General features: G+C 44.8%; 1 protein-coding gene across 1 annotated transcript in view; it reads right to left on the reverse strand.

The window, feature by feature from the left end:
• The window catches only part of LOC149371623 (cell adhesion molecule Dscam1-like), a 407,986-nt gene that overhangs the window by 80,814 nt on the left and 305,204 nt on the right, over nucleotides 1-21,968 (reverse strand). Inside the window, exons 7-10 of the mRNA XM_089565878.1 lie at nucleotides 20,638-21,045; nucleotides 19,881-20,042; nucleotides 16,741-17,025; nucleotides 5,273-5,392 (exon numbers count right to left, since the gene is read on the reverse strand). Of these exons, the coding sequence (XP_089422004.1) occupies nucleotides 5,273-5,392; nucleotides 16,741-17,025; nucleotides 19,881-20,042; nucleotides 20,638-21,045 (975 nt within the window). The remainder of the gene's footprint in view (nucleotides 1-5,272; nucleotides 5,393-16,740; nucleotides 17,026-19,880; nucleotides 20,043-20,637; nucleotides 21,046-21,968) is intronic.

The following is a 21,968-nucleotide window of genomic DNA, read 5'->3' on the forward strand; positions in this document are numbered from 1 at the left end:
GCTGGTAATAAATGTTAGCAAACGACTGCTGTTGTCTGCAAAAATCGCGGCGCAACGGAAATTAATCGGAGCGGAATAATACTAGTAGAGGTGCAGCTACATTTTCAGTCTCCGATTCTAGCTTCTTACAGATTGAGGTAGACGGCCAGTTGGACTCATTAGCATTTTAAAATAATCCCTAAGCTTTACTAGGACCTCAGTCTCCATCCTTGCATGGCTTTAAGTATTTTTTAAGCGGATATTTGTTACAGTTCACAGGTCGCCGTAGCAAAGAGTGCCACACTGTGTTCCCGCTAAGTTCCAAGTGTGGCTGGCGTATTGAAGCATGACGTCTTGAATCGGGTAAGTGGACAATTTAGTCAGCCGCCTTTCAATCTACCTCTAAGCTTTCCATCAAGGCTTTCGGATGAGCGCTAAATGCGTAATCTTTTCTTCGATGCGGACACTGCAACTTACCGGTTGCGAAATTTTTATGACGAAGCTTATCTATAGACGCCAACGGTTAGGTCACCCCGCTGTCTGCCGCCGAGTGGAACTGCTTTCGCGAGTCATTCGGTGATTAAGACTTCGAGAACATTGTCTTATCACAACTGCGACCCAAAATGTGCATCCCGCCTGTCTAGGCCGAGAGCGCAGATGCGTCTGGTCACTTTAGTGTCTTCTGCTTGTGGGCTACACTAAACCCATATGTCAGTAGTGCGGGACGAAGACAGACTTGCAGATTTGTGTGTCAGAGAATGCTCACCCCGATGAAGAATACTCACGGAGGTGTACTACTGCAGCTACGACTACTCTGCAACGACTCTTAGACTCTACTCAACGACGACTCTTCCACAACATTTTAAAACTTCGACACTATCATATGAGCAACTAATATTCACCATTGGTGAACGAGTGCTCTCATCTGGTAAGATCTCGGGGGACCGGAATATCGACGATGGATAAGCAAGAAAAACTACGAAGATATTGTCTAAATTTAATATATTGTCTAACACTGTAGCAAGGTGCTCGCAAAATTATTTGCGGATCGTAGCGCTGCAGCAGTAGTATAAAGCTTTGAATATTACGTGGCGCGCATTTTCTTCCTAGTGTTCTTATTTGTAGGTTTCAACTTCACCAGGCACGCAGAAGACTTTTATACTGCTGCTGCGGCGGGATAAAATCAGCTGATCGGCTTCTCAGCAGTCTTTTATTTAGTCAGAAATGATTCTCCGATCGACGTTTTGCGGACGCAGTGCAAAATTGAAGCCAACTTCACCGCAGTACAGGGCGCACTGCAGCAGACGACGCGCGAAGCCCCGCCTGCGGCCCTCACGGCTCCTGCGCAATAGTTTCTACGGCGCCCGCCAGAGACTCCCCGCGGAGCTCCGGCAGCACGGAGCGACATTATAACTAAGAGTGGACGACCATGCACACTGACATCGTGAGAGGCTAGGAATGAATGCTTTATGTCTCAAGTGTCAAGATCAAACCAGATACTCCAGGCTAGTTGTAAATTAACAAATTTAGTGGTACTGTATTTAGCTATCTACAGAACGATTGCATTACCGCAGCAGTCAAGCAGGTGAAGTGGGACTAAGTGAAAGAAATTATTTAGTCATAGCTACCAGCAGTCGAAAAAGAAAACAGAACGAGAGCAATTTGACAAAACCGTCTCGATGCAGCACGAGCCAGTATAAACTCATTCCATTGAAACTGAATCCTAGAAAAACATCTTTGTTTTGCTTTACACTCGAACTGAGGTATCCAGCAAGTGTTGATTCGCTTGCTTAAAAACTAGTTGTGTGCAACGAGCTATTTCCTTGTTAATAACCCATTTATATACTACGCACTGCATGCACATCTGAATAGGCAACTACTTTACAGATGAGTTTATAAGCTTCCTGTGGCTAAGTTATTTTTATTGTAAAAGCTGTGTAGTATAGCTTCCGTCTTTACAAATCTTTATGGCGAGAGCGGTCTCAACAACGTCCCCGACCACATGATCAACCCCAGCACGTGCTTATCGCTATTCTCTGTCTGGAAACCTTTCTAGAGGCTTCCAGTAGGGTTCATTAGTTTGAGGGTTCGGGCTAGGGGGCAGTCGGAGTGGGAATTCATAGCGCAACAATTGCACGCTCTACTTTCCCTACTTCTCTGTGTGTTCGTTGCGTTATGTATGATCCCGCGCTCTAGTGCGGCGTTGGCGCCCCCGTGATCAGGTGACCACGGGTAGCGCTTTCCCACGATCAGAACATCTCGGTCGCGCCACCCGTGATTCGCGCTTCGTTGAACCTTCGTTGTCATAGGGTGGGATGCGTGGCCGCAAGCGCCTCCATACATTTCAAAACGCGTCTGGGGCGCTCTCTAAATCACCACGGATCACCAGGCTGCTTTCGGCCGGATTCCCCAGCTCGCTCATCACAGCGGTAGCCGAGAACATTCTCCAGAAGACAAAGAAAGACAAGCGCAGCTGTGACCTTGAGCGCTTGCGCAGTACAAAGCTGACGGTGCTTCCATACGTGCACAAAGTCGCCCACAATTTAAAAAAAAGTGGCAAACAGGCATGGTGTTCCGGTGGTTTTTTCGGCCCCAAAAAAGCTTGCTGGGTTATGCCCCAGGATCACCGAGGAAGGAGCCGCACGGAGCGCATGCACAATAAAACATGCTGAACAGTACGTCAAATGTGCCAGGGGCGTGGTCTATCAAATCCCGCTCAAGAGTGGACGCGTGTATGTCGGCCAAACTGGACGCTGCATTAATGAGCGCGCAGGGGAGCATGCTCTTTCTTTAAGAAAAAGAGACGGGGCCAACTTGCCTGCCCATTGCATTTCATGCTGTGGTTGTGAGCCGATGCTCAAATATATCAAGGTTCTGGGCAAGAGTAAAAGCAAAATATCCCGCGAACTTTTAGAAGCATTCCACATCAGAGAAAAAGGTGACAATTGTATCAGCAATACCTCGGTCACATTATATGATAGGGAAAAGAATTTTATCCGTGGCTTTTGCTGACCTATGCAGGCCTGACTTGCTATCCCCTTCCCCCAACTCCTTTTTTCCTCCTGTTTTCCCTCTCCCTATTCTGTTTTGCACGTGTGAATTCTGCATATATATTCTGTTGCGAAAGCAATAAATCTAGTTGATAGTTTGCGCTCTTTCTGTCTTCTGCCTCTTCCTGTGTATGTTTGTTCGTGTGCGCAACGCCATCCCAAGAAAGCACTCCCTACACGTTTGGAGGAAGTTAAGCAGTTACAAATAAAAGTGTGGTAGCGCCTTGCCAGTGGGTGGACAGCTCGACCGTGCCGTGAATGAAGGAATTAAGGAAAGGGAGAATAGAACAGACATTTCATAACATCACAGGACAGTTTCGAGTTTATTAGATGCCAGCGTTAGCTGGCTTGTAATCGCGAAGAAATGCAGACGTATAAGAGTTGATATAAGAGTTGATATACCAGGTGTCCCAGCTAAATGTAACCAAGCGTCTAAAACGCACGGGGTGTGCTAGCCGTCTGAAACCAAATGAGGGTTGTTTAGAGTCACGTGACCTAGTCTGCAGTATTTTTCTCGTTCTTCAAGGTTGCTAACTAGTTAAGCTTAACTAACTTTTTAATTATTGACTTGAGGAACAATGTCTGAATGGAAAAGTTGTAGATCGCTTTGAGAAACAGCTTACTGAGACATTTGCAGCAAAGTAATATTTACGTAAAGTAGTTTTTTTACCGGCCTTTAACCATAACCCGCACATAAAGAAAAAGCTTCCACATGACAACTACGCCACTTCAACGTCCCAAGACGCGGCTTAAAGAATAAAATCTATTTTTTCTGAAGTCCTCTCCTTGATGAGACTTCGGGTGCACATTAGGGAAGAGAAGTGAGCGAGCAGCTGGTCACGTGACAACTTTCTTTTAAGGCCAATAAATGAAGCTACGTAAATTGTAACTTCACGGAAACAGCACTACTAGCGGTTTTTCGAGGTGATCTAAAACTTTTGCATTGACACTTTCTTCCTGAAGGTAATAATTAAAAAGTTAGCTAATTAAGCTTAACTAAATAATTAACTTTGAAGAGCGAAAAAAATACTCAAGACTAGGCCACGCGACCATGAACAACCCTGAGTTGGTTTCACTGGACTAGGACACTTCGCCTTTTTTAAAAGTTTGGTTACATTTAGCTGGGACACCCGGTATAATAAAGTGGATACTGTAACCTCCGGAGCGGTGGCCTAGTGCTTAGCGCACCTGCATTGTAGTCAAGAGGTCCTGTGTGGGAGTCTCTGGGCTCGAATGTCGGAGATGCAGTTTTACCAGCGGGCCCCTGAATATGAGCTTTACCCGTAGGTGTCGGGCGATGGGCTTGCGGACCACGGTGCTAACGGCGGCAGAGTGCGGCAAGAGATTACACGTAACGTGTTAACCACCCGGCCACCCCAGCGGGGGTTAGAAAGTCATTTTCGTGTTTGCTGAAAGATGCGAGAGAGACTGGGTGCTAGGTGCTGGGCTCGCAGGTGCTGGTGTATTTTTACTTTGCGTGTCCAAAGGTGAATTTTCACCATTGGTTGCCCGGCGGAGAGCTATGGGGACAGCGTCGATAACGATACAATATTTTAGGAACCAGCTAGGAATAGCTAACACTGTAAAAACAGTCGATAATAAGGAAGTAATTACTCATTGACGTCCACCCAAGCCCAGCCATACGGCTACAAAGGAAAGCTTGACAGCTTTCTCAGAAACTTCGGAGTTAAAGAAAACTTCGTCCTGGTCCGGGGTTCGAACCTGGGACCACCGCTTCACCGGAGCAGTCGCTCTACCAATTGAGCTAACCGGGACGGCAAGCGTATGGTAGGGCGAGAGCGAATTGATCAATAACTCGAAGTGGGAACAGTGTTGACCAAATGTTTAGGGGAAACCCCCAAGGTGGAGTAGTGGAGTTCTACTCCACCTTTGGGGTTTCCCCTAAACATTTTGTCAAAAACAGTCATGTTTACAATTTATTTCGCTGAATTTCTCAACTTAAGTGGCATAGCGCAAGCGTAGTCAATTTTTTTCCCCGATCTTTATAACGCATACCGCCCCACACAAGCCAATGAAAAGAGGTTGAAGGCAAATACAAGATGTAGTCATTGAATACCACGTGACCGTCCAATCAAAGGGCTTGCACGCTCTTCTTTTTCAGCACTCATTCGTTAGGTTAACGGAGAAAAAGAAGCTAAGAGTAGTGCGACCAACAAAGAAGAACCATGATGAAATAATTGCACTCAATTCAGAGATACGACGAACAAAATAATGTTACTTACGGATCATTTTCTTCCACCTTATCTGGGGCTGGGGCACGCCATCAGCTTGACAGTCGATGATGACGCTTTCCCCCAGGATTCCCGACTTGTCTGTGGGTTGCTTGCGCCAGTATGGTGGAACTGTGCGGAAAGGAATAATCGACTGAAAAAAAAAACTAACCCTAGCAAAAGGTCTACCTTGCATGAATAGAAATTAGACATACAACCACGCTTCGCAAGAATACCCGACCACCAATTATATTTCTGTGCAAGATATGACAGCGGATGACCCAGTCAATTAATATGGAGCACAGCATACGCTGTGACTGTGGAAAACTGAGTCTATAAAATGAAGCAAAATAAAATTCACGACACTTCGTTGGCATGGAATACATGGAACACCGTGAATGCACGCTTGATAACGCGGCCTCTTTGGAGCTGATCTATTTGCATAAGAAAGTAACCTGCAGGAATGAACTTTAAAGACAACAAATACCGAATTGTTGATTACCCGGTGTTAAAAAGTTTCTGATTAATCCCCCGACAGGGAGGTGAGCTTCCGGAGTTGTGTGGCGTCTTCGCTTTGAGAAACCAAAAGATCTGTGTCAAATTCGCCTACCACCTCGTGATTGGTGATAAGACAGTCCTTGTTATCCAGTAAGATATGTAGAGGCCACTATAGCTCACCTATACATGGTGTTTCACGTACCTTGAACCAAGGATTTAAAAAAAGCGGTAAACCGGAGCCCGCCGAAACCAACGACGCATTGTTTGCCATCATGTGGAGCTCCTCAGAACGTTTTTTTTATTGCGCTTAATTAGTTAACTAAGATGATATTACACAAATATGCAAATATTCATTTTAGTGCCAAGACCGCTACGTTAGGTTGTAGAGCAGGTTTATAAACAACCGATCCAGTTTATTGTAGCATCGTATCTCATACGGGGTCCTTTTTTCTGGCATCTAAAGAAAGCCCGTGAAATATGAAAAAATACCACGTGAATACGCTCGTGCGCTACCATATTGCAGCGCTCTCAGTGGCGCTTCGAGCAAACAGAGCGTGCCCACTGACCGTGGCGAATTTCCGCGCCGCTGCGGAAAGTGCTGAGGCACTGTGAAGCCGCTGCTAAGAGCGGCGGCCATTCATTTCACCACGGTCAGCGGGCACGCTTCGTTTGCTCGAAGCGCCGCTGATAGCGCTGCAATTTGGTAGTGCACGAGCGTAGTCACGTGGTATTTTTTCGTATTTCACGGGCTTTCTTTAGATGCCGGAAAAAAGGACCCCGCAGGAGATACGATGCTACAATAAACTGGATCGGTTGTTTATAAACCTGTTCTACAGCCTAACGTAACGGTCTTGGCGCTAAAATGAATATTTGAAAATTTGTACAATTCATCTTAGTTAATTAATTTATTAAGCGCACTAAGAAAAATATTCTGAGGGGCGCTACATGATGGCGAACAATGTATCGTTTGTTTCAGCGGGCTGCGGTTTATCGTTTTTTTTTAAAGCCTTGGTTCAAGTTCCGTGAAACACCTTGTATATTCTGTGGCCCCTCTGTGTTGAGAAGATAGAAATACTCTTCTCACCTAATCGCACAGAGCAATGAGAGAGAGATGCTGTGTCCTTGCAATATCTACAAAACACCTCAATACGGATAAACTGGCCACTTCTGCGGGAGTTCTACTTTTTTCGCGCTTACGTCGCGAGCCAATTTCCACGAGTTAAAAATGAAGAATTGGCACTCAGTGAGACTCACTTATTTGCTAAATCAAGTACTACCGGGGACAAACGTATCCAAGACGCATGAATAGCGATCTGGGCATATTTCAACGATGTTTGATGATAATAGCATGGTTTCGCTGGTCCATGTTAAAGAAGCCCAATAATAACTTCCCTTTCACAAGTGCTGTTTCATCTCACCTGCGATAAGAAAGCTGAGCGTTATGGTTTTACGTTCGCACACCCAGGAGACATTTCTCTCTAATAATACCTCTGCAGCCATGAAAAGGCTCTTACAGATCGCGAGATAAAGTTTTTTGGTGTAGCTTTCGCCGTAGCGTCTTAGCGAAAATAGAACAACCGAGTAAATATACATGCTTTTACGCGCCTCCTCTCGTAAACCCAAGGCGCAGCGACTGTCTATTCGACGTCAATGTCTCGTCGCCGCAAAACTTTCCTCAAGTACTGCGTCAAGCACTTCTCGAACCCTTGTCACTCTTATCTTTATTTTTATTAGCTCGTTTTCCTCTTCCTCGCCTCGAACCACTGCGAGCATTTTTCACAGTTCACCGAACTTTACAGTTACCTTATTTTAAAATTTTTCCTCTTTCGTCGAGGACGGAAAATTGAGCCAGTTTTTGCCGCCGCCTTATTCGAAAATCCCCGGCAAGTTATAAACTGCCCGCAGGCGACAATATGATTAGGATAAATTACGGTCGCCCCCATTCTGCGCTTCGAGATTGGCTACGATTTCTCGTCGGAACCGAGAGAGCTATACGTCTACGCCGAAATAAGAACACACAAAAATAATCAAGCCTAAAATAAGTCAGCAACTTCACTAGTGGGAGATCCACAAAAGGATAGATAAAAAGGCGATGACTGACGGGATCGCACGCGTCGAAGATGCTACTTTTCCTGCGGCCTGTTGGGGTAATTTCTTTCCTTTCTTAGTCTCACACGTTTCTGCCGGCACGCCTACGCCCAACGTCAGCGCCGCCGCGGCAAATTCTTATTTATGGCGTCTTAGCGGCGCATGGTCTTCGAAGAGTGCGCCGAGAAATCCAGCCCCGGCGTCAGAATATCGTGAACAATGGTCGCGTCTTCGGCGCGCAACGTTTGTGATAGCGTTAAAGTTGCAGCGATAGAGAGACAGCGTGAGCGAAACACGCCGGGAGGGGCGATATCTAGAATTACTCTCCTATTCTTTTTATCTATTTTTCGCATTCGGTAGTCGCAGTTGCCTTTTATTGCATTCGTGAAATTTTATCTTGGCAGCAAAAACCACAAACACCATATCGGCTATTCTATGGAGCATGCACAAGCAATTGCCATATTTGCGCGATGAATTTTACACTTCCCGAGATTTTAACGCAATGCGGTAGAAATGAGTCCCCCACTTGTGTGCTTGCTAGTGATGTCGACCGTTCAGTACGCTGCATTATCAGCGGTCAGCCTTCAACTTCAGCTGTTACCGCCAGGATGCTGAGAAAAATCGACTGAGTGTCTGAAAGAAAATGCTTTTTTTTTATTCGCTACCAAACGAGTGTTATGTTTATGTGCAATTACTTGACTCAGGGTGTGCTCACATTCACAGCGCAATTAAGTCTGAGAAGTAAAACTCATCTCGTCGTTTGTGCTCTACGTTCGTCCTCTTTCGTCGCGCCGCCTTCATTATATCTTCAAGCAAGAACCCTAGCCCAAACAAGAATTTTACTTGTGTGATTTAATTGCGCACTATACGTGAGCACAACCTAAGCCAAATTCCTGTCGTCTGTGTTCTGCTTTTTTCTCGTCCGTAGCGCCGTTTTCATTACATTTTTAAGTCAGAGAAATTAAAGTTACTAACATCTGGCACGGCTCCATGTCGCTCAGATATCAAATGAAGCTGCGCCTACTATCTCTGCGAATTCACAGCGGCGGCACACCGAAGAGTGAGAGTATTTATCAACATACCCAACCTTGTTAACGATTTTCCTTTGGGGAAAGGAAGAGTGAGGCAAAACTTGACGCATATATTTGCAAATTGACCCTTTGTTTTTATCGATCGCAAAAAACAACAGATGTTGCTTAGTTATTTGTTTCTGTCCTGGCATTCGCTATCTAAATTGGAAACGCGCAGCTGAAGGGGTAAAAAGTAAAATTTAATTACGTTAGAAACTTCAAAAAGACAGTTCAAGGAACGAAATCAAGTTATTACTAATCCTTGCAATAAATGCACGCGAAGTTCGCTCCATGGACATTAACAAAATCTTTGCTTGACTACCCGCATGACACACACTACATCCAGACACAATTCTGCACTGTTTTGTTTCGTAACCCGCAGGAGACAATGCAGTTCTATATAACCATGCTTTCTGTGAGCCCTCGCTACACGATTATTTTGAATTTCAATCCTTCTTCAAAACCTTTTTCTATTTCACTTCAACTGATGTTGGTTATTTAGAAGAGCAAGTTGCTGGGCTAGTTGGTGCTGTTGCATCGTGGTGGAGCAGCGCAAAGGACGGGACACAAGAAACAAGGAAAGACGAACACATTCGCTGAGTGCTGTTGAGCGGACATGCGATTTGTCTCAATTCAGAGCAATTGAACACGAGGTTTTGAATTTAATTGGACTTAAAACCGAACAGAAGTAGCTCCAATGCAGGAATCTTTTGTACAAGTTGCTGGTCCTGCCCGCCAGAAAGAGTGTGCTGCTCAGATTCGGAAAACCTATTATTCAGTTCCTGCTTTTTACCATTTTTTATTTTTTTTACTGCTTTCTGGTTTAAGACGTTCAGAAAACCAAACGCTTGAATACACCAGTGCCGCTTACCACTGTGGAAAGATTTCTTTGCGTTCTCTGCGGGCTGCTCGGCAAATAGTGTTCTCGTGTTGTGCGTTTGTTTGATCCTAGATAATGCAAACATAAAAGTGGAATTTTGAAGTAGGCAATAAAACCTGTATATTTATTTTAGGTCTGACAAAGCACTATGATGCCGCTTTTTGAATTTTTAGTAGCCTACTCTTAAAATATTTGATTCTTAAGAATTATTTTACTCGGCACAAGACAAGACTAGTAAGTAGTTCTACTGTAACTAAACTCTTACGTTATTCCAAAACACTAGGCCAGTTCAGGTTCGCAGTGCCAAAAATATGGCCGGCAGAAATTCACGCCTTTCCGACCACTGTCCCGTTCACGAAACCGGAATTGAAATTTTTTTCTCTGCTTGGAATGAAACAATCCTGTCAACGTCAAGTTCACTTCCTGTGAATATGTCGCTGCTCATGACAGTTAAATATTGTTTCATTGGACGTTTAAAGGTTAGGCGCCACTAAATGCAAAATGTCGCACTTCGCGTCATTTCTCGTTTTGCCCCACTCTCTCTCATTATTATCCACGCTATACCACAACGAAAATAAATTCACAACTAATCGGTAATATTAAGTAAGCTTATTTTGTTATGAGCAGCTGTCATTTTTGCGAATGTAATTTGCAAAGAGATAAAGTAATGTATTTAACTATGTTTCTAGAAACGGGATTCTTCTACTCTCGCCCTTTTCCGACAAGAGAATTGAAGCCGTGAAATGGCAAGCGAAAGAAGAAAATCGCCTTTTTTTTTTTTTTTTCAGATCCACCTCCCTCGCACGTCTGGCAGACCTGTGCCTTTACGTTGTCTTGTTCTATTTTTCTTCCTGAATTCAGACCAGCCGTAAACCGATCAAGTAGCCGATTTCCGCGCTGCCGGGGTCATTAAATAACTCGTACCTGGACGTTCCTATAAACTCTGCTAGCAAGGCACTGATTACTCGTAGGACAGAAGATCGTAGCGCGGTTTGTTCACAAATGAACTAACATGTTGGCGTTAGTTTTCCACCGAGCTTGCACCCCCTTCTTGTACCTTCATTGTAAATGGTGGATAGACAAAGAAAGCGATATGCTACCGCCAGGGCCAGTTATTCAGCGCTGGCCGGAGATCAATGCGAAGACGCTTGGGATCCCGTTACTTGTCTGACTCGATTTAACAAAATTCCTGAAGCAGCCTTATATTATTCTTTGGCCTATATCGACACTAAGCGCAGCGTAGGGTAAGGACTTCTTGCTAATTTACTTGGCGAATAACTTTTAACCAACCAAATACATGCTTCCGGTTTGCGCGCAGTTGGTTATTCTCAGTAGTCTCAATATGTGTGAAAAATAAATGATGAGTTTACAAAGTTTTCTTTGTTAAGCAAACGCTTTGGTGACCTGCCGTTCCAGTGGTGTTGTTTTCAGCAGAAGCATGTAGCAGAAAAGAAAAATAACAGAGGCACAGTTCTAGCTTGAAACTATTCATTGGGTTTGCGACATATAAAAATAATTTTCCTAACTTAAACAAGATACTAGCACTGCAATCAGCGCAGAAAGAGTTTTGTTTCCGTTTTAAAAGTTAAATATTAAATGAACCAAGCATGACTGACGAGATCATATTAGTCGCCTCTCATCGTTCCTTGCTTCATTCGTGCTCGTTAGTGTTAGCTAATAGGAAAGAGTGTGTTTGTATGCTGACCCGCAAATCCCTCACAAAGGAAGAGGGAACATTAAAGAAAAATATATGTAACGTTTCATAACCACGCATTCGTTTCTTAAATCAGTCAGTGCACCAATATTTAATTAAATTCTTTACCACATCGATTGTTTTCTGTCGCTGCCAGTCAACAAAATCCATTTTGCTATTCTCTATTAATTCATTCCTTCGAAATACTGACCATGGCCTACTTGTGGGCACTTTGAAAGCGTGGCTTACAGCCATGTTTTTTCGCGCTTGGTATAATTTTTTCGGTCGCACAGCGTGCAATTATGCCCGGTGAATAGTAGTAATATTTGTGTTTAAAACCTACCATATCGCAAGAATTCTGGGCCCACGGCACAGGGTAAGTTCTTAATTTTCTATACGAGGCTTTTATTGAATGCGTATTGTCAGTTCCCTTACGCTAGGGTGGAGCACTTCGTTAGGTGTCCCTTGTGCTGCTCTGGGGTGAAGAAGAATTGCGTCAGCGCGTGCACAACATTGTACGAGATAGTAGCGCCACTGTTTCCTCCCCTTGCCCCCCTCCCGCCTCCCCCCCACGCCTGCCATTCTAAATCAGTATTTGGAGCAGAGACGTCGCGACAAAGCCTGGAAAATGATAGCGCGTCATCGAGACTCGAGGACGGAACCTGGCAGCGCGTTACGTGACCCGCATCGGGCATCCTATTTCTCGCCGCCCTCTCTCCCTCTTGTTCTCATCCTCGCTTCCCTCCCAGTCGTCCTCTGGAATGGGAACAGCTTGAAGAACTTCGATAGGCGTCTGAGACCCGAACGTACGTCCCTCGCGCAGCTGTACTGAGAATTGACGTTCGGCTGGGTTCTGAGTCTGAAGTCTCCGCGACGTTATCTACGCTAAGACGAATGTTTGTGTGCGAAACGCATGTCGCAGCGAGTCGTTCCAGAATTAAAGGGCTCTCGTTACTTAAACATAAGGGAGAGCTAGACCTCTGACACTGCTTCAGATTGCGACATATTAATGTATAATCATATTCAATGCTGTCACAAGAAACTATTGCCAGAATGGTGTTAGATTACGCTGGCTTAAAATAAACACGAAAGGATGAAGGACTGCTGTTTTGGAGAGTGAACACCGCGAAGACAATGGGGAACAGAAATAGATGCACCAATACAATTCGTTGTATTTGTGCATCTGTTCCTTGATCCTCGTCGTCTTTGCGCTTTTCAGTATTTTGAATGCCAACCCACCACCGTCTGCAACAACCTGGTAGCCTTATGAAACATCGAGCTGAAAGAGGACGCAAACTCACAAAAGTCGTCCTTTTTCCACCTTCTTTGCATTAAGCCAGCTCGACAATACCACCATGCAATCCCAGCAAATAGCCCCTCTTGAAGATTTGTGGACATCGTTAGAATGTGCGGTGACTTTGCGCTCTCGTTCACATTTCCGGATGTACTGCGACGCATTACGCAGCCGTACTTGTACCGAAGCCCCCAAACATCCGAAGATATTCACATGGCAAGTTACAGGATATAACAGTGGCATCACAAATTTAGTCAACAGATGTGACTCTTGATTAGATGTTTATTTGGAAATAATGACTGCCTGAGTTCTGAAGAAACAGTATTCAGTAGATTTGCTAAATACCATCAGAATATGAAGCGCGCTTATAAACAGCATTATTTAGAATGGTTTAGCGATCTGCGGGGTTTAACGTTCCCAAAGCGACTCGGGCAATGAGGGACGCCGTAATTGAGAGGTCCAGATAATTTCGACCGCCTGGGGTTTTTTAACGTGCACTGACACCGCACTGTGCAGGGGTCTATAGTGTTTCGCCTCCATCGAAATGCGCGCGTCTTTCGGGTCAGCAGCCTAGCACCATAACCATTGAGCCACCATGGCAGCTTAGAATTAATTAGTATAAATGCGTTATGGTGTGGTAAATGACGTTCGCAGGTGACAGTATCAAAGCTACCTTTAATAAATTGCTGCTTGCTGTCCAGCAAATGTCGATAGATTTGTACTCACTTTGGTTGGAAATGTATGGCTGCAAAATGGAAATAGCACTCATACGAAAGAATATGTGCCTTTTGCACTTGCAGTTGGCCGCGAATATTAACTTGGCTTCTTTCATACCAGTTAATTCTTTGATATGTTTGTTCTCGCAAAATTCATACTTTTGTGCATATATTTAGAATATATTCGAGGATATTTTTATTTCCGCCGTTCAGCAGGGTGTCTGTAGCATTCAATTATTGTAGTTTTTGATGAATCAGTGAAAAAGCTAAGGCATGACTTTAAACATAATGTTCACATATTTTCATTCCATCGCCCTGAAGCGGTGTTATAATCGGTGTTCAGAAGGGTCGAAAAAATTATTGACCCTTCATAAATTCATTTCGCCCTCTCTTTTTTGTTGTGTATATCCTCAGGTATGCACAAACATACAATGAACTGAAACAGATTGCCCGCGCCACCGAGAGATTTAGATTGTCAAAGAAAGTATTTTCCGACTCTCCAACAGCATTTTAGGGAATAGTTTTTGTTGGTATAGTATTTTGTTGCGAGCATCTGTAGTAGTCCAATGGACTGCAATTACTGCAAAATTTTGCGTATCTAAGACCACACCCTCGATGCATAGGCGCCAGACTGCATCGGTATCCATCAGGAAAACTTTTTTATGGACTCATTGCTTAGCGTTGAAAGGTTTTAAAGCAACGCGAAAGAAGACAAAGCGAAATGCGTAAGACAAAACTGGCGCTGAATTTCCTTCTACCCTGAAACCAGTCTGCGATTATATTCACGACTATATAAATACATCAGCTAGATTCCTCTGCTAAAATTCAAATTGATTGTTTTTTTTTTGTTATTTTTGGTACAAATTGTGGTCTAAGACACCAAATTATACATGAATGCGTTTATATCCACTATGCACCCTGCGCAACTCCTCGTCTTGGGTATGTGCCTTTAATCCTATGGAGATCATCATCATCTTCATCATCAAAAACAACTGAATTTTTATTTGCAAACCAAACGAATAAAAAACGCTAGAACACTTCTATCACGTTGTGTTTTGTTTTTGAAGATTATGTGGTGGAGTAAAGGTACAGTGCGTGTTCGTGTGTTGCACAGTATACGGCGTCCTTGTTGCACTGAGTGTTTTCCTCCGTGTTTTTTATCGCGGTGCCTAACCATTCCTTCCTAGACAAGACACCTGCCATGATTGACATGCGGCTCTGCCATTATCTTGGTGGCTACGGTATTTTCGCTACGATATGAAACCACGGCCACCGAAGTTTAATACAGGCTAAATGAAAGAGAACCTGTGTACGGAGATGTTAGAGCAAATTAATAATAACACAGTGATGTCGTCTTATACATAAAGCCGTTAACTAGAGAATGCCTCATAGCTTGTTTGACGAGCAAAAGCGTAGTGAAGAATTTTTTTCCATGCGAAATGGTAATCATCTATGCATGATGTTCTTAATTTTATTTGCCACGGAGATTTAGATTCTATAACACAGACTGCTCCTAGTTAGTGATTCCAGCAGTAAAGGATTTTCCTCGCCTACATGTTTGCATTGAAGAGTATTTTGCAGTCGCTTAGTTGTGTAGCAAGCCGTGAACCTAAAGGCAAACGTTCAATCCCCTGCTTAAGTAATAAATGCATGATGAAACGTTCTCCTCTTAATATGACGTCAGCCAGGTGGCCAAATGAATCCATCAGTTTAGTTTAGCCGCGTCAGTTACATTCTTAGTCTCGAGTTGAAAATATCTGAAGAAGGGTTACATGCGACTGATTATAGCAAGTTTTCGAAGTTACTCTCTCTGGTCCAAGCCTCTACACCGCTTGTATCTACCTAAAATTCTAGGAAAGCACGGCAGCCTGCCCACAGTGTAAGGAGGCAGCTCAGTTAGTCGTGAGGATTGCTCACGGAGGAAAACCTGGATCGCAACCAAACCTGCAGACTCCTTTCCTTCAATTCTTTTTTTCATATCTGGATCTCATCTATGGCAACAGACATGGTGCTTCCGGCAGTAGACAAAGTACAACGGCACTTACACCACTGACGGTAAGTCAGAGTATTAAGATCATGACATCAGGGGAATGTAATAAAAATCAAACACTAATCTGGGTCGAGAAAAGCGCCGAGCTCCTTTTTGTAGATTAATGGCCGCTTGACATGCATAGAACACACGAATTGAATTGTTTTTATCGAGTGAGATCGGTCATTTATTATTGCGGTTGTTCGAAGAAATCAGCCACGGTGTGTAATTGAAATCACAAACTAAACGATTCGTAATTTTCTCCCGCGGCCTTTTGCAGCGCAGGTAACGCGGTTGCGCCTGTACTCCACTGTGTCAAAACTGTTCATTGCTTTTTTAAACACATTTGTACGGAGCTGAGCTTTCATCGAGTTAAGAGAATTAATCTCGGCGTGTAGGATGTTTCCTAGTGCTGCCCGATCTTAAAGCAGCTCTTAAAGCCTACCTATACTACGTTCGTACAGAAATTGAACACCGGGGGAAAAATTTGGCTAACGTTCAACGCGTGCACATACGCTCTAAGGCTCAGTACGAGCTTAGTGAATTGTTTACGCAAACAAAGGTGCTCTTCACCATTATCACTAACTCTAACGCTTGCCTCGTGCAAATTACACACACGCACTCCTCTCTTCATCATCATTAGTAGCCTGACCACGCCCACTGCAAGGCAAAGGCCTGTCCCATGTCTCTCCAATTAACCATGTCCTTTGTCGGTTGCAGCCACCGTATCCCCGCAAACTTCTTGATTTCATCCGCCCACCTAACTTTCTCTCACCCTCTGCTACGCTTGTCTTGGAATCCACTCCGTTACCCTTAAGGACCAGCGGTTCTCTTGCCTTCGCATTACATGCCCTGCCGAAGCCCATTTCTTGTTGTTAATTTCGACTCGGATGTCATGAACCCGCATTTCTTCGCTCACCCACTCCGGCCGTTACCGTTCTCCCCTATTGGTATTCAAATAGATGATGCTTTCGTCATCATCAACCTGAGTACGCCCACTGTAGGGCAAAAGCCCCTCCAATCTCTCCTCAGTTAACCCTGTCCTTTGCTTTAAATTACACTTTAGCTCATCCTTTCTCAAAACAAGATTCTTTCTTATGTTTTTTTAACAATAAAACCTTTCCTGCTTTATTTTTAACCCATGACATTGGTAATCAAGTCCAGAGGATTCATGGTGCGACCGTAGCTCCGCATTTCAAGAGATTTGTGTACCTTTTACGGTCATAGTAGCCGATCGGTTGACAGCGGCGGCTGGGTTTCGGGCCACGCAGGTGTAATTGCCGCTGTGTTGCGGCCCAACGGAGTGGAATGTGAGGGACGAGGTGAAGGCGTTCAGCATCTCAGTGTGTGCGCCCAGGTCCGGGCCGAGAGGCCGTCCATCCTTGAGCCAGCCGATGAACACGGGCGGGTCACCATCGATGACCACGCACACCACCACCGTCCGCATGCCTTCCTCCAGGTCACTGGGAAACTTGAACGGATCCACCTTGGGCCCCACTGTAAGCGATTCGGAGAGCGTCAGAACAAATGAAATATAACCCGAGTTTCTTTTTTTCTGCTCAGTGTACAATGAAGAGATATTAAAACCATGAGCGATAGTAGTAATACCCCGCACCGCAACAGCAGGGACCCAGGCTTTACCGTTATGTCAGCGCATGCACAATAAGCCAAGAATAACAAAAACTTATTCCGTGTTTGACTAATCACGCTATAATTACCGCTTAAGCCCGATCATGCTTATCGCAGCCCGAAATTATTTTTCTTTATCTTTATAGAACTGGCCACAGGCTGGTTTCTATTGAAGCCAAAACGGCACTCAATTTACGTTTCTGGTACGTCCTTTTTACGAACACTGCCACGGAAAAAACTATTAAAGAGTAAAACGCCATGAAGCCCTGGTTAAAATTTCGGAATGGAAGAGGGAAAATTACTTTGCTAGTTTTAGTGAAGCTGCAACAGTGTCGGCGCCTCTCAAAACGAAAAATAAAATTTTGAACATTGCAATTTCTGATTTTTTTCTTCAAGAAATGGAGCTTTCTGCAGGGGAAAAATGAAATCAGTAAGTAACGCCAGAACAAAGCAAATAATCAAATGAATTGGGCATTTTGCACTTGTCACAGTGTGAAGTCAGCTGAGAGGACGCTATGAAGGGGATTCAGTTTTTCCTGAACAATGAGAATGGATTGTTAAGGTGCGCTTAAATCTCAGCAATGAATCGTAAGCACACTTGGTTTGCATAATAGGAAATGCAGCCAGCTAGTCACCACAGCATTTGAAACAGATTACGGATGACAGAATACAGGTGAGTGCTTTATATACTGGGAGAGCGGGGTTCGATCACCAATGTCGCCGGGTGCTTACCGGTGACTCAATGGGCACAAGCTTTGCCCTGGCCTAGCGCTTCACTCTTGTGAGCTGAAGGGTAGGGGGAAACCAACCTTTGATCTGAATTCCTGCACGGTAAACACAATAGACACAACACTGGTCAAGCTGCCCTTTGGGCCATTAAAATTGAATCATTATGATCATCATCAGGAAAGAAAAATAAGGGACACGTGTGTCCCACGCTGCGGTTTTGCACGTCACCTGTTTTGTCTTGTTTCCATGTTCTTAAGAACATGGAAACAAGACAAAACCGCAGCGTGGGACACACGTGTCCCTTATTTTTCTTTCCTGATGATGATCATAATGATTCAATTTTAATGGCCCAAAGGGCAGCTTGACCAGTGTTGTGTCTATTGTGTTTACCGTGCAGGAATTCAGATCAAAGGTTGGTTTCCCCATACCCTTCAGCTCACAAGAGTGAAGCGCTAGGCCAGGGCAAAGCTTGTGCCCATTGAGTCACCGGTAAGCACCCGGCGACATTGGTGATCGAACCCCGCTCTCCCAGTATATAAAGCACTCACCTGTATTCTGTCATCCGTAATCTGTTTCAAATGCTGTGGTGACTAGCTGGCTGACCAGGTAATTGGAAACACGTAAACCCCTTTTCTTCATGTGCATATTTTTTGTGGCTTCTCCCAGCGCAGCAGAGCAATGCGTGAAGCACGCTTTACAAGCAAAGACTACGACCGTAGTTTTTTCCTTCCCCTCCCACGCTCTGCTCAACTTGGGGGGCGGCCAAGGCCACCCTCATACACTACTTGTGGGAATTCCCCTTATTCATGACCCCTCCCTCCATACATACCCCTTCACTCTCCTCATGGGCGGCCGCTCTGCGTGTTCAACCAGCTGACCATATATATGGCTAGTGGACACAGCTCTTTGTGAAGTCTAGGCCCGGGGGCTATCGGACAAGTAGCGTCCTACCGTTGATGACATTTTGTTCTTTTGTTTCATTAAAGATATTCCTTCCCTTGTTTCCTAGTGTTTTTCTGAGAGTGCAGAGGCGCGTTTGGGTTTTAGTCAAGTAACACGGCTCGTAGCAAGAACTGATTTCAAGCTGCCGCGGTGGCTCAGTGGTTATGGGGCTCGGCTGGTGACCCGAAAGACGCGGTTTCGATCCCGGTCGCGGAGGTCGAATTTCGATGGAGGCGAAATTGTAGAGGCCCGTGTACCATGCGATGTCAGTGCACGCTAAAGAACCCCAGGTGGTCGAAATTTCCGGAGCCCTTCAAAATTGCGTCCCTGAGAGCCTAAGCCGCTTTGGGGCGTTAAGTCCCCTAAGCCATAAACCTTAAACCATAAACCAAGAACTGATTTCAGAGTTACGAAATCAAACATTACACTGAGATTGACACAGAGGGCTTGAATTATTTAATAATGTGATAGAGTTTAGGTTGTAGTCTAATAAATAATTTCCGTCTTCTCTGTCACAAAATTTCCTGAATAGTCGAGAGGGTTGTGCTGTCATCAGCACCACCAAATTTGAAAATTTGAGGACGTCCCGCAATTTGAGAGTTGTCCCCCTGGCGAAAATTCCGAAGGACCCTGAAGATTTTTGCAGTAGGCCCAACCCAGAAAATAGATATGGTGCATAAATGGATCGATTGAGGTTGCTTAGTGAGTAGTATTAGTATAATCACATAAGATAATGCAATGGAAGGTACTATTACACATTATATAAGACTAACAGAACTGGTTGCTACCGTAGTTCTGGCAGTAAAACCACCGGAAGAACAACAGACCATCATTGCTGACACCATAGCAGGCAATCTAACTGCTGCTTCATTTTTTTTCTTTAAGAATGTGTTTAAAAATACTACAATATTTTTGTAGGGAAGAAAGCCACCACCATCTTTATTCATCATTCTCGAAGCACCTTCCGTTGACATTCAAGCAAAAATATTTGGCGGAATAGTACAGCTATGAAAACACGTACTGCAAGAACAACGCGCTCGAAACGAACTCACCCATGACATGTACGTGCAGTGGTCTCCTCGCTACATCTCCTCGACCGTTCTCAGCGACGCATTCGTAGGTGCCTTCGTCTGCCTTCCGGTTCACCTCCGACAGGACGAGCGTGCCGTTTGCGTGCACGAGCTGGCGATGGCCGCTGGGAAGCGTCCTTCCCTCTGAACAACAACAAAAAAAGACAAAAGCTGAAAGGCTGAAACCCAGGGGTGTCCAGATATGTGTGCGTGCAACAAATTCATTACCGGAGCTGTGGTCTTCTGTTTTACCCTACTTTGATAGGCGAATTCTTTCTTTCTTCTAATGCCTTGCGTTTTCAAGGCGGTGTTTCGCATGCACATGCAAAAGCACAAGAATAGGGTACGTCACTAATATTGGTTTTATTATAGGCGCAGTTAAAGAATGAGTGAACTATCATCGCGGTTCATATGCGCCATTCAACAGGCGCGACAAGTACCTTCAAGAAGCGAATGCCAGTTAGAATAGACTTATGATACCCCTTCAGTAAAACAAACGACACCAGTTTATGAAGAAAGCCAACAGTCAAGGAAACCAGGGAAAGCGTAAAAATATTTGCGCCTTTTCACTGTTATTCTGTGCTGTTAATCAATGGTAAGTTAAAGATGTAGTTACTTTATGGCTTTTGCTTCATTACTTTATGACTTTTTGGCTTATTAATGTCATAACGAGGCCCTCATTTCCCTATCCTTCTCTTTCTAAATGCCGATTTAGTTACACTGCAGGGAATGAGCTAACCTCTCTCCCATCGGATGACGGTGAGGGGGTACCCTCCGACGGGGCAGTGCACAACCAGGCTTCCTCCGGAGAGCGCAGTCACATTGCCCATGGGCCGGATGGCGGGCGGTCCGTACACGTTCACCCGGGCCACGTGGGCCACCGAGCCCACATCGTTGGCCGCACGACAGCGGTACACGCCGCCGTCTTCAGGGCGCACGCTGCTTATGTTGACGTAGCTGACGACACGGTTGTCCCGGGTGACGTAGTCGCCCACCCTATAGCGGATGGTCTCAGGTAGGTGGCGTCCGTCCAGGTCCCACGTGACTTGCGGCAGTGGGTTGCCCGTGGCCGTGCAACGGAGAGACACCGAGCCTCCTGGCTTGTGGATCGACTCAGAGAAGACGCTCTCCAACACGGGGGGCTCGTCTGCAAGGGAGATGGCCTCGATGATGATGTTAAACATATGCGGTCAACTCTAATATTGAAGTTGAGGGTAAAGGACTGTAATGAAGAAAGCTCCAAAAGTCCAACGGTATTCGTGTTACGCGACTCTGTGTCTGTCTTTCCACAAAAAACTGCAAAGCGCAGTTTCGGACGGAAACAGCAGGCTGAAGCTCGCTATAAAAGTGCACAGATGAGATTTGAAAAGGCGATGCTTGATGGCCAGTAGGTGCACATTGCGTGGGAAAAAAACAAGCGTAGAAAGAGCCCGCACACAAAAGAGGGTTTAATCAAAGACGAGCCTGGAATACTTCTATTACGGTCTTTAAAAAAATGTGATTGCTGTGTTGGATATTTTTTCTGGGCAGTAAAATCAGTTATGTTCCACCGTCTTCCATGCGCAAATTCTATAACACGCATTACAGTAGTATTGTATCAGGCAGAGCAGCCTGTGGTATAAATGTGTATAGGAAGCGCAGTCCATATTACGTGAGCAAAGAATGCTACATCCTGACACTATAGAGGCGCACCACTGGTAATTAATGTAAAAAAAAGCAATAGCATGCTACACAAGCACTCAGCCCACAAGCTGAAAAACGGGGCGAAGATCATTCTTACGTATGGACGGCCCTGTGATGTTCGGTAGAACTGAGAAGAAACTTGCATACTAACATTTTTCCCGATGAATGAGTGAGGCCTTTAAGATGGGCAGTCGTGGCGGAGATCGTAATTGTCAGCAGTGTTGCCCTAATGCTAGTGTGTAAGCAGACCGGTAACATTAGCAAAGAATGTGGTTTGTCGACTTGTAGAGCGGTTATTCTTATTTTATTTTATTTTTCTCACTGCCCTTGGCAAGTCAACGATCCCAGCCGAAGCTGGCATGCGTCGTCACTCTATCCAACAGTCAG

Source organism: Amblyomma mixtum, chromosome 1 (genome assembly GCF_055824585.1).
Source record: "Amblyomma mixtum isolate Tamu chromosome 1, ASM5582458v1, whole genome shotgun sequence".
NCBI lineage: Eukaryota > Metazoa > Arthropoda > Arachnida > Ixodida > Ixodidae > Amblyomma > Amblyomma mixtum.